The sequence below is a fragment of the Microcebus murinus genome, chromosome 1, assembly GCF_040939455.1.
Source record: "Microcebus murinus isolate Inina chromosome 1, M.murinus_Inina_mat1.0, whole genome shotgun sequence".
NCBI classification, from domain to species: Eukaryota; Metazoa; Chordata; class Mammalia; order Primates; family Cheirogaleidae; genus Microcebus; species Microcebus murinus.
Genome location: NC_134104.1, coordinates 10,887,936 through 10,900,993, shown reverse-complemented (window position 1 = coordinate 10,900,993; position 13,058 = coordinate 10,887,936). Strand labels below are relative to the sequence as shown.

Sequence of the window (13,058 nt, the reverse complement as noted above, 5' to 3'; positions counted from 1 at the left end):
AGGCGTGAGCCACCGCGCCTGGCCTGGAAAATTTATTTTTTATTTTTTTTCATGGAAACAAGGCAGGTGAATGGAAAATTTATTTTTAAGGTTGTAAGTTCACACTGATTTTTCCATTTCAGGTACCAGCCTCTACTTTTATTGCAGTATGTAATTTTATCAACCAATAATTTTCATTTACATCTTTTTTTTTTTTTTTTTTTTGAGACAGAGTCTCACTTTGTTGTCCAGGCTAGAGTGAGTGCCGTGGCGTCAGCCTAGCTCACAGCAACCTCAAACTCCTGGGCTCGAGTGATCCTTCTGCCTCAGCCTCCCGAGTAGCTGGGACTACAGGCATGCGCCACTATGCCCGGCTAATTTTTTTTATATATATATCAGTTGGCCAATTAATTTCTTTCTGTTTATAGTAGAGACGGGGTCTCGCTCTTGCTCAGGCTGGTTTTGAACTCCTGACCTTGAGCAATCCGCCCGCCTCGGCCTCCCAAGAGCTAGGATTACAGCCGTGAGCCACAGCGCCCGGCCTCATTTACATCTTTTAACTTTGTATAAACTTCATGGGATAGTATTTGGCATATACATAATAGTTGTTTAATTATGCTAAGTGAATGCTCCGGAACAAGAGTCCATTGTTTTCATAGCACCTGGATTTCCATTTGATGGAGGTTGCTGACCAATCAATGGGAGGAAGAGTGATGATGGCCAGCTTCCCAGGCCTGGGAAGGCCTACTTATATCAGAGGCAGTGATTTGCGTCTGTTTGGCAAAGCAGGTCTGCTCCACTCCTTTTGCCCCTCTATTGTTTTGTCTTAAGGCTGGTTTACTATCCTCTGTATATAACTACTAGAAGTGTCTTTTGGTAAGTTTCAAACTTGAACTCTAAGGAGGAATGTGAGCATGGCCTCCAGGCACCCCTCTAGGAAGGTGTACCCTGTTGCACAGGCAGGGCTTTTGTGCCACACCACCTTGAAGGCTGCTCTGCTGTAGTCTAAGGATTGATGGCTGCCTCTGGGCCAGGTGACCATTCCTTGTTTTCTCAGCTGTGGTAGCAGAAAAATGTGGTAAGCTTGATGTGCATGTGTCCAGTATGTCAGCCTAGAACACCCACTTCCAAAACTGCTAATCCTGATGGACAATGACTAGCTGCAGGGAATACCTGCAGTCCCATTATACCTTGACTGGGTAGATTGGCCTCTACTTGCCCTCATCCTTCCTGAACAGTATCTAGCACCATTAGAGATAGGGTCTTACTCTGTTGGCCAGGCTGGAGTGCAGTAGTGAGATTATAACTCACTGTAGCCTCAAACTTCTGGGTTCAAGCGATCTTGTTTCAGCCTCCCAAATAAGTAGGACTACAGGCACATGCCATCACATCTGGATAATTTTCATTTAATCTTCTGTGGAGATGGGGGGGTCTATGTTGCCCAGACTGGCCTCAAAACCCTGGCCTCAGTGGTCCTCCCACCACAGCCTCCTAAAAGTACTGGGATTATAGGCAATGAGTCACCATCTCCAACCAACACTTCTAGTATTCCATTTATCACTGTTCTGGATTTTTTATTTTTTTTCGAGACAGAGTCTCACTTTGTTGCCTAGGCTAGAGTGAGTGCCATGGTGTCAGCCTAGCTCACAGCAACCTCAGTCTCCTGGGCTCAAGTGATCCTCCTCCCTCAGCCTCCCGAGTAGCTGGGACTATAGGCATGTGCCGCCATGCACGGCTAATTTTTTTCCCATATATATTTTTAGTTGGTCAATTGATTTCTATTTTAGTAGAGACGGGGTCTAGCTAAGGTTGTTTAGAACTTCTGACCTTGAACAATCCGCCCCGCCTAGGCCTCCCAGAGTGCTAGGATTATAGGCGTGAGCTACCATGCCCAGCCTCACTGTTCTGGATTTTATACTCAAGATGTCTTGCCATAAACTCTCCCTTTAACCCTCTAGTGATTTATAAAAGTATGTTTATCAACCATAGGATAACTGTGAAGCTAAAATCCAGGTATTACAGAAACTGTCAATAATTACAGGAATGATATATCAAAGCATAAAGGACACCATCCCTCTGGGAGCTACCCAGAAATTTTATGACATCAAATTATGATCAGGATAATTATAGCCTCAATTCAAATCAGTACAGATATATGATATAAGGAAGACCTGATATTCACTTGACCCTGATCAGTAGGTTGGGCTACTTTTACAGACTGAGAGTCAGTAAAAATGTGAATGGGAACCCAGGCGACACACCTGGGCATTTCCTTATACTTCCTTGCCCCATTAGAGCCATTGGCCATGTCTTTAAAAGAATAATATATGATCAAACATTAGAAAACATATAACTCATAAAAATGGAGGTCATACTGGTCAGAAAAAAAAAGACAAAAAGACTAAGAGTTTTGGTATCTTGTTTGGCTGAATGTGAAAGGAATTCTGAATGATTAGCTGGCTTATGAACATGAAGGTCCTGAACAGGTAAAACCTGAAAGATAATGGGAAAGGATATCTATATGTCTTAAATATGCTGCACTGGTCTTGTTTTTAATGAGTCCTTTATTCATAAAAAAATGGCCAAAGAGGTAAGGGTGAGGTCTTTTTTTTTTTCTTTTAAATAGTTTTTCTTTTTTCTTTTGAGAGAGAGTCTCACTCTGTTGCCTGGGCTAGAGTGAGTGCCATGGCGTCAGCCTAGCTCACAGCAACCTCAAACTCCTGGGCTCAAGTGATCCTCTTGCCTCAGCCTCCCAAGTAGCTGGGACTACAGGCATGAGCCACCATGCCCGGCTAATTTTTTCTATATATTTTTAGTTGTCTCGCTAATTTCTTTCTATTTTCAGTAGAGACGGGGTCTCGCTCTTGCTCAGGATGGTTATAAACTCCTGACCTTGAGTGATCCTCCTGCCTCAGCCTCCCAGAGTGCTAGGATTAAGGTGTGAGCCACCGCCACCCGGCCTAAACAGTTTTTCTTTGGGGCTGAGTCCATGATAAAAAGCCACCATGATAACAGCAAATAATTCTTTGAAAAATGGTTCCATTCCTGAGTTAGACAGCTTCATTCCTGTTTGACCCAACGGATCTTGCCATTTTCTCCAAGCTGTACAGTTCCACTGGCCACTAGCTGGAGGGCTGCAGGAAATATTTTATGTTCTGCTAATTTTACTCTTTCAGACAGAGTTGCAACAGTGTCACCCCTCTTCACGGGAACAGCTTCTTGCAAAATAATTTGTCCAGCATCAACGTCTTCCTGGAAAAAGAAGCCAAAGTTTTGAACATTACCTTCTAGCCAGTGCAATTTACATCTAAACACTAATACTATTTTGGTTAAAGAAGACATACTCACAGCTACAAAATGTACAGTGCACCCAGTAACTGTGACTCCAGTTTCCAGGGCTTGCTCATGGGCATTTGAACCCTTAAAAGAAGGGAGCAAGGATGGGTGGATGTTGAGCATTTTTCCTAAAAATTAAAAAAGCACAATGGTCAGAATTTAAAAATCCTGTGTATTCTGTAAAAGGAATATATGTTTTCCTGACTAGGGTAAGAAGTCAAACAGGAGCTGGATTTCTGGATTAGGTGTTTTCTTTGCCAAATGAGGTAAAGAGAAATAAGTTCTCATCCAAGGAGGCCCTGGCAGCAGCAAGTGCCTGCCTTGCACAACCCAAGGCACACTGGGGGGCTCTGAACAGGCACCTGCAGTGACAGGGAAGTGGGTGAGGCGTCCAAGCTGGATGGTAGGGCTCTTAAAGAAACTTTAGTTTGTTGCTGGCACATACTAGTAGAAAGAGGCAAGAGGTTCTTGCATAGTGTCTATTCTCTCCTAGGCCTCCTAAAAGTGCTGGGATTACAGGCGTGAGCCATTGTCCAGCCACTATGTCTTTGACTTCTAACCATGGAGTGACATGTCCACCAGCCAGATGATGGATTAGTTAGTTCTGTGTGTCTTTTGTCACCAAAGCCATTGCTGTTTTATATTATACCACAAGTGCTAACTATATTCACCTAAGAAAACTTAAACTGTTCAGAGGGAAAATACATGTATTACCCAAATGTGTACGCAAAAAAGGAAAACAGGATGCAGTCAAAGCTATGGGGAAAAAGGCAATAACGCAAGATAGTATATGTTTTCTGGCAACAATGCCTTCCTTGCCAACTTTTGGCAATGGTCTATGCTTCCTAAAGAGAGGACAGACTCCTCATTTTGGAATACAGGGAATCACTTTCTCTTGCTTCTAAAGAAGTAAGAAAAGATCTTCTAAATATTTATTCAGAAGATGAAGTACTATCTTAGTAATGTTACACAATTTTTGCTTACCATCCCATTTTTTGACAAAGGGGCCAGATAGAATTCTCATGAATCCTGCAAGACAGACTATGTCTGTAGAGAACTCTTCAAGGACTTGGTCAACTGCATTGTCAAATTCTATACGATTTTTATATAATTTATGATTAATTACCTGTAATAGAAAAAGATAAGCACAATCTTTTTCAATGAATTACCAGAAATAACTTAAAACTCAACCTTTACATGGACCATACTTTATTACTTCCTTGTGAAGACAAACCCATTACACAGAGATTATTAAGGAAGGGACAGGATGAAGTAGAGAGGCAAGCCCAGCACCCGCCCCCAATGTAAGTCCAGAGAACAAATACCCCATAGACCCAGGGCCTGTGAGGGCAGATTATGATTTTAAATACAGCCCGCAGGAAGGATACTTTTCCAGGTAACTTACTTTGGTGGGAATACCAGCTGCTTCTGCTTTATCTAACCCAGTCACTGCGGCTTTGTTGGAGATAACAACAACAATGTGCGCAGAGCTATTTGGTTCCCGAGTACTGTTTATGAGTGCTTGGAGGTTTGATCCTGAAAAGGGAGAAAAACACAAGTGAGCTTACATTTTTTAAAAAAAGATATGTGCTGTTTTGAATAGGGAACAGTCAGGCTTTCTGAATATATGTCTTGAAAAAGACTGGTGACAAGTGAGGCGTTTAAATTCCCTTCCTGTTGGGTTAATGGATCAATAGCTTGTGAAAACCACAGGTATTACTTGTTTTAGGACATATAATTGCTTCTGCAAAATACTATCTTATGATCTTACATTGCAGTAGAAACAGTGAAACATGATTTTAAAACCAATTGATGAGAAGTAAATTGTTTAAGCAAGAAAAATCAACACAAAAGAATAAACCACTATGAGCCAAGGGTAGTGGCTCACACATGTAATCCCAGCACTTTTGGGAGGATTGTTTGAGGTCAGGAGTTTGAGACCAGCCTGAGCAAGACCCTGTCTCTACAAAAAACAGAAAAATCAGCCACGTGTGTGGCATGGGCTTGTAGTCCCAGCTACTTGGGAGGCTTAGGCAGGAGGCTTGCTTGAGCCCAGGAGTTTGAGGTTGTAGTGAGCTATGATGACACCACGGCACTCTAGCTCAGGTGACACAGTGAAAACATATTTCAGGAAAAAAAAAAAAAAAAAAAAAAAAGAATAAACCACTATGGCACTATGGCCCTTATAATACTTTCTTTGCTTTACCATCAACTTGGGCCTAAAATATATTGAAATTTTAAAATTGATTTGTAAAACAATTACACTTCTGGGAATGTATCCTAAAGAAATAATCAGATATGCATTTCAGAACAAATTATATATTTACAAGAATGTTTATAGCAGTGTTACTTATAATAGAGAAAAAAAATCATGCATCTGGGAGAATATAATGCTCTTACTACTTTACCCCTTTATCCACAGAGATCAAACATAAATTTCTTTTTTTTTTTTTGATAAGTCTAAGTTTTGCTACAAACATAAATTTCTTATTCTTACTACTATTAGTGATAAAAATCCCTCAACTGTCTTGAGCATTCTTACAGCTCTACAGTGAAGAGAAAGCCACATCTCACCTGTTCCAGATATTAAGACAGCCACTCTTGCCTTTTTTTGTTGGACAGAAAAGTGATTTTTCAGGGAGCCATTCTTCAACACTGACCCATTTATTTGCATGCTCTCAATCAGATTTTTGACTTTCACACGAGGGGAACCTTCATTTCAAACATATCCATAAATAAGAACAAATGTGAATTAACAGGAATAATGGAAAAAAATTTGATTTTATGAAAACTTGAGAATACATTTTCTTCTGAAAATAAGATATACAAGGATCAAAATGAATAACAGGTTTGCATCACTTAACATTATTTATTCATAAAACTTTCTGAATATGGAGGTAACATAATTACCCACTTCGACTAAGATCTACAGAGCATATCACTATGTTGAAGCATATTGTGGATATATTACTGCCTGCCAGTTTTCTGCCCCTACTACCCAAATCTTCCTAGTGAGACCATCCATGATAGTGCTACGATTTCCTGGTCTCAAAGGTAGGCCTGTGATCCAGCAAAACCATTCAAAGACTTGATATGGGATGCTGAGAAAGGGAGGGTCTTTCTTATTGTAATGTAAGCTGAAGGATGTTATCTTTTTGATATTTGGAGAACCTGCCTGAAGATGAATCCACACAATAGAGGAAAGAAAGGCAGATATGGGCAAAGTCAACAAGCTCTGACATTTTTTGTCAGCTAATTTGAGTGGATTTTCTGCCACTCTGCCAAGTTCTAGCACTTCTAGCAGAGTGTCAACTCATGCACGGAACTTGTCAGGGTCCTTACGCACTATTCCTTATGTTGAGCTCGACCACAAAGCGGAGCCATGAGGTCTTGTGTGCAAGAAGATTACTTTGGAAGGTGATTCAGGGGGGTGTAATTGTGGATATGTGAATGCCACACAGAGCTGTCAGAGTCCTGAGGCAGAAATTAAGATATGTGATGTCACTGGTGTGGGTGCGTAAAGAAAGTTGCCATAGAAATGGCTGGAATAAAAGGTGGGCAAAAAGCTTGTGAGGCAGGGCTCAGTTATATTTATTAATATGATTATATACCTAAAACCAAATAAGGAGTGATTACCTTCAGGACGAGCAACCACACTGCCAATCACCCAGGCTTCTTCTTTGTGCTGCTGAATATCCCTCAGAACCTGCTCCGTCTGATCCTTGGATACCACCACGGCAGCCCCAACACCACAGTTAAATGTTCTGGCCATCTCTTCTTCAGAGAGGTGTCCTTCCTGCTGTAACCATGAGAAGATCTTGGGGATCCTCCAGGTCTGGGCATCTGAAAACAGGCAAGAGTTGTTAGGATTAACCTATTGTCTCACACATATATAAAATCATGCAAATATACAAAAATACAGAAATCACAATCAGGTTCTGCTGCCTTATGTAGGGTAAAGCTATAAACTGGCCTTTCACAAGTTCTTTTTTTCTGGGAACCACTTGTACCTTAGACATTACGAACATTTTTTTGTTGACACGCTTGGCCAGTATTCACAAATCAGTGAGGTTTTGTGCTGCATGAACTAACTAGATCCTTAGAAATTTCCTAATGGATTAGACGTGCTAGTAGCTGCATTCCAATAAGGTTGGCATACCATCCTTTTGTGAATGTTTAGCTGAGTCTTTGTGATGACCAAAATGCACCCTATGTACAATGCAAAACTAGATGACTTATATGCAGGTTTAGAGGCAATGCATACATCATTTAAGAAGTTATGCTACATGAAAGATCATATGCTACATAAGATCAACCACTCTGCCTCTTTTATTTATTTTAAAATTTAGACTTTTTAGGCATGCTATAAGGATATTTCCTCTACCATCATAAATAATAAAATAAAAATCTCTAATAAAATTTTCTAGGTAAAGGCCTATATATGTATATGCACATAAAATTCTTGAATAATAAAAGAATTTGGATAGTCTTTGGGATCTATAGTTATGGAATCTGATTTAGAAAAATTATTCTGAATTAAATTACTTATGATAGGCCAGGCGTAGTGGCTCACACCTGTAATCCCAGCAATTTTGGAGGCTGAGGTGGGAGGATCACTTGAGGCCAGGAGTTCAAGACCAGCCTGGGGAACATAGCGAGACCTAGTCTCTGCATAACATATAAAAATTAGCTGAGGATGGTAATGCGTGCTTGTAGTTCCAGCTACTTGGGAGGCTGAGGCAGGAGGATAGCTTGAGCCCAGGAGTTTGACGTTGCAGTGAGCTATGATGACACCATTGCACTCTAGCCCAGGTGACAGAGTGAGACTGTCTCCCAAAAATACAAAAGCAAAGCATCACAAGTTTTTGAATCTTTTCCCCTATTAGATTTAATTATGTTTCTACATAGCTAGCTAGGAAATGTCCGTTCTTAAAATTTAAGCTCAAAAGATTTAGAAATCACAATGTTCACTGTGTTCTTAATAGTTAAAACTCAGCAGCAACTTAAAAAATCAAGTAGTGGTACATCTATAAAATGTAATACTCTTCATCAAAAATGATGTTACTGTGACAAGTAGATGCCGATGATGTATTCAATGGCAGGACAAACAGCAGACTACCAAACTATGATCTCATTTTTGTGAAAAGTTTTACAAAGTATTTATTCAGAGAAGAAGACTGATAGGCTAAGAGCCTGTTTTCTACAAATGAACAAGTACTTTGTAACACATTTAATTTTAATGTTGAAAATTCCTTACTTAAATCTATTGTTGTCAAAGTATGATTCCTGGAAGAAACCTTAGACGCAGTGGGTTATGCAAAGCATCTTTATTAAGATATAGACATTCCTATAACTCAAAACCTAATGGCTTTCAGGAATCTTGCTGTATCAACTTTTAATTTCCTAATGAGGTAACCATTATGTTATTATTAACCAGTGGTATGATAGAGCCAGCACTTATACACTGCTCAACAGCCACTTAAAAAAAAAAAAAGATTCATTTATTTAGTTTGATTTTTGGAGACAGAGTCTCACTCGGTTCCCCGGGCTAGAGTGCCATGGCATCAGCCTAGCTCACAGCAAACTCAAACTCCTGGGCTCAAGCAATCCTTCTGCCTCAGCCTCCCGAGTAGCTGGGACTATACAAATGTGCCACCATGCCCAGCTAATTTTTCTATACATTTTTAGTTGTCCAGATAATTTCTTTCTATTTTTTAGTAGAGACAGGGTCTCGCTCTTCCTCAGGCTGGTCTTGAACTCATGACCTTGAGCGATCCTCCTGCCTCAGCTTCCCAGAGTGCTAGGATTACAGGTGTGAGCCACCGTACCCGGCCTCAACAGCCATTTTTAAATGGGCTATGGTTAGATTATTCACAGCACAGAAATTGGCAAATATACAAATCATTCCTGCCTTTCTTCCCCATTTATCAGCAGCCCACTATTCTTAACTATCCTGGAGGGGATGATGAAGGAGCTACTTCTTAAAAGTTTTTGTTTATGCTTGCTCTGTCCAAGGAACGTCTCCACCAGTAATTTAACCCTCCCATGAACACTCTGACTCCTTACTACGCTCATTCCACAGATCTGGAAAGGATTCCCATTCAGCCCAGTGTCCGCCTGCTTCGCTGACCAGGCTGAAACCCCATTAGAGCACTCTCCTTGCTTGTGCTGCCCACGTCCTCACTCCTACACAATCTATTTCTGACTCTTTGGATTCTCTCCCAGATTTACATACTGACTCTAGGGTCAGCTCATCAAATCTACTCTCCTCTATCCACAACTGCATCTCCCTCATGAATGACTGCAGTACCTGCTCAGCCCAACTGGATCGACCCAATTGATCTATTTTTTCTGTTCTTGTTTCAAGGCTATACATGCTTTTTTTTTTTTTTTTTTTGAGACAGAGTCTCGCTTTGTTGCCCAGGCTAGAGTGAGTGCCGTGGCGTCAGCCTAGCTCACAGCAACCTCAAACTCCTGGGCTCAAGCGATTCTCCTGCCTCAGGCCCCCAAGTAGCTGGGACTAGAGGCATGTGCCACCATGCCCGGCTAATTTTTTCTATATATGTTAGTTGGCCAATTCATTTCTATTTATAGTAGGGACAGGTCTCACTCTTGCTCAGGCTGGTTTCAAACTCCTGACCTTGAGCAATCCGCCCGCCTCCGCCTCCCAGAGTGCTAAGATTACATTAGTGAAGCACCGTGCCCAGCCTGAAAATTTTTTTTTTTTTAAGACAGAGTCTCACTATGTTGCCCAGGCTACCGTGAGTGCTGTGGTGTCAGCCTAGCTCACAGCAACCTCAAACTCCTGGGTTCAAGCAATCCTGCTTCCTCAGCCTCCTGAGTAGCTAGGACTACAGTCATGTGCCACCATGCCCGGCTAATTTTTTCTATATATATTAGTTGGCCAATTAATTTCTTTCTATTTATAGTAGAGATGGGGTCTCGCTCTTGCTCAGAGCTGGTTTCGAACATCTGACCTTGAGCAATCCGCCCGCCTCGGCCTCCCAGAGTGCTAGGATTATAGGTGTGAGCCACTGTGCCCAGCCTATACATGCTTTTACTTTGGGATAAAAACTATACAACCAGTTTCAACTTCACCTGTGTGTTCAGCGCCCCTTGCTGTCTTATTCTTGCTTCTGACCTTGACTTCTTTTCTTTTTTTTTTTTTGAGACAGAGTCTCTGTTTACTATGACAGCTGGAACAGTTACTCTGCCTTTCTATGTCTCTTTATCCTAGAAAAACGGAGGGAAAATCCTGTCCCTCACTACTGTCATATGCATAAAATTATTCTCCTTTCCTTTTACCAGTAAGTTTCTTGAAGCAGGAATCTCTGCCCACTGTCTATACACCTCTGCCACCCACCCCCCCTACAATAATCTGGTGGGTGGCATCTATGTCCAGCAAGATGCTTTTTGACTTAACTCTGAAAACATGGGTCTCTTTTCTTGTCCTTATCTTAGCTCTCTGTGTTGCACCTGACATATAACTGGTGTCACGTTAAAATTCTGCCTGGGTTTGACTATGATACTTTCACATGGTTTATTTCCTGCTCAAATTGTCTTCAGTATTCTACTTCCGAGGAACAGGCTTTTGCCCCCCTCCCCCGATATTCTCTGGGCTATAACCATTACTATGTGCATATGATCACCCAACTTATCTTCAGCCTGATCTCAACTTTGGCTCAGTCACCTTGCAATGAACACACTGAAGATTTATAAATGATATTCCCCCTTCCTAAGCCAAACCTATTCTTTCTCCTGTGTTATTGATGTTACTATCAACTCACCCACTTAACTAGAAACCTGGGATTTCTTTTTCCTCCTAAGCATAAAATGATTCTCCAACCTGTTTCCCTTCTCTATGCCTTGTTTCAAGCCTTCTCTATGCCTTTTATCTCCTATGTAGACTACTTAATAGCCAGCATTTCCCTTCTTGGGCATGTAGGGTTCCATCTTGATAGAGCTTGAAATACCAACCCCTTGGAGGATCTGCTTGTAGCACTTCATCTTTATGTAAGCCAATTAAATGAGAATATGTTATGCCTTATAAATGTAGGTAATGAAGCAAAAAGAGGTGGAAAAAGGTCAACCTATTTCCCCCCAAAATACTCCAACAATTAAGAATTTTCCATGTATATTCATATGTATAACAACTATCCTTAGAGTTTTCTCATACAATGTATTTTTTCCCTTAACAATTTTCTGAATAAAAGTTCCTTTTAGTGATCTTACCTAAATCCACACCAAATTTCTGAGGGAGGACTCTGGGGATGTTTTCTAGCAATCCACCACCAGTAATATGGGCGAAGGCTTTGACATGTCCTGAACGTAGGACAGGTAACAGTGAATGGCTGTAGATTTTGGTTGGAGTTAGAAGTAAGTCCCCTGTATATTGGAGAGAAAAGCAAGAACTTAGTTTACGAATATAAAACGAAAACATAAAAAGACTACTCTCAAACATACCAGTTCTATAATAATGTCCAACCAGCAAAACCATAGCATAATGTATTTCATTCCATGCTAGCTTTAAGTAACGAGAGACTAAACCCACTAAAGCAGTTGCTTATACGTTTCCAAGCAGGATAGTTTAAATGTGAGCGAGTTTACCTAAAGTCTGATCACCACAACCATCAGGTGCTGGAGAGGAATACTGGAGGGAAGATTTCCCCACAATTTTCCTCACAAGGCTAAATCCATTGCTGTGAAGACCAGATGAAGCTATTCCAATAACAATATCCCCTTCAGTGATTCTTTCCAGGTGAGGGAGTCTCTGATCCCGCTCCATGGCACCAACTGCAAAACCAGCTAGGTCGTACTCTCCAGGAGGATACATATCAGGCATTTCTGCTGTTTCACCTCCTGGCAGGATAAGACAAGAGCCAAGAAATCACATAATGTTTGTAAACCTGCCTATAAAATATTGACACTAGCTACTCTTCACATGAACAATTACACATATGTGGCTATATACTGTAAATATTCAATAATGTAATCTATTATCTATTAGCTGCCTAACAGAACTTTCAACCAAGCATGGTTTCAGGGGAAATAGCACTAATTTCCACAAAGGCTGAGATAAGGTTATACCCCTACAAGTATGTATATAGCCTTCAAACATCACTACTTTCACAGGATGAATGCTCAATTGAATATGATATCATTTCTACAGCAGTTTAGTTTCAGAAATGTTTTCACATATATTTGATCTTATAATCACTCCATTTTCCAGGTAATGGTATAACTTAAAGAAGCAATTTTTTTTTTTTTTTTTTTTGAGACAGAGTCTCTCTCTGTTGCCCAGGCTAGAGTGAGTGCCATGGCGTCAGCCTAGCTCACAGCAACCTCAGTCTCCTAGGCTCAAGCAATCCTTCTGCTTCAGCCTCCCGAGTAGCTGGGACTACAGGCATGTGCCACTATGTCCGGCTGATTTTTTCTATATATATTAGTTGGCCAATTAATTTCTTTCTATTTATAGTAGAGACGGGGTCTCGCTCTTGCTCAGGCTGGTTTTGAACTCCTGACCTCGAGCAATCCGCCCGCCTCGGCCTCCCAGAGTGCTAGGATTACAGGCGTGAGCCACCGCGCCCGGCCTTAAAGAAGCAATTTAACTGAGACTGCCTGACTCTTAAATGTCCTGGTTTAAAAAACATAACATAGGTGGGAGGGGGAGGAGGGAATGGGTATATACAAACACAACAAATAAGGTGTGCAAAGTTTGGGGGATGTCACTTCTATGGTAAAAT

The 13,058-nt window shown here is 41.0% G+C and overlaps 1 protein-coding gene across 4 annotated transcripts in view; it reads right to left on the bottom strand.

Moving 5' to 3' along the window:
• Positions 1–2,525: 2,525 nt before the first annotated feature.
• The window catches only part of GART (phosphoribosylglycinamide formyltransferase, phosphoribosylglycinamide synthetase, phosphoribosylaminoimidazole synthetase), a 30,271-nt gene continuing 19,738 nt past the window's right edge, over positions 2,526–13,058 (bottom strand). For all 4 annotated transcript variants that reach the window (XM_020284786.2, XM_076000435.1, XM_012747027.3 and 1 more), the window contains exons 15-22: positions 11,923–12,174; positions 11,548–11,700; positions 6,952–7,158; positions 5,890–6,027; positions 4,721–4,851; positions 4,300–4,441; positions 3,328–3,443; positions 2,526–3,231 (exon numbers count right to left, since the gene is read on the bottom strand). In XM_020284786.2, coding sequence (XP_020140375.2) covers positions 3,040–3,231; positions 3,328–3,443; positions 4,300–4,441; positions 4,721–4,851; positions 5,890–6,027; positions 6,952–7,158; positions 11,548–11,700; positions 11,923–12,174 — 1,331 coding nt within the window. In that variant the 3' untranslated portion in view covers positions 2,526–3,039. The remainder of the gene's footprint in view (positions 3,232–3,327; positions 3,444–4,299; positions 4,442–4,720; positions 4,852–5,889; positions 6,028–6,951; positions 7,159–11,547; positions 11,701–11,922; positions 12,175–13,058) is intronic.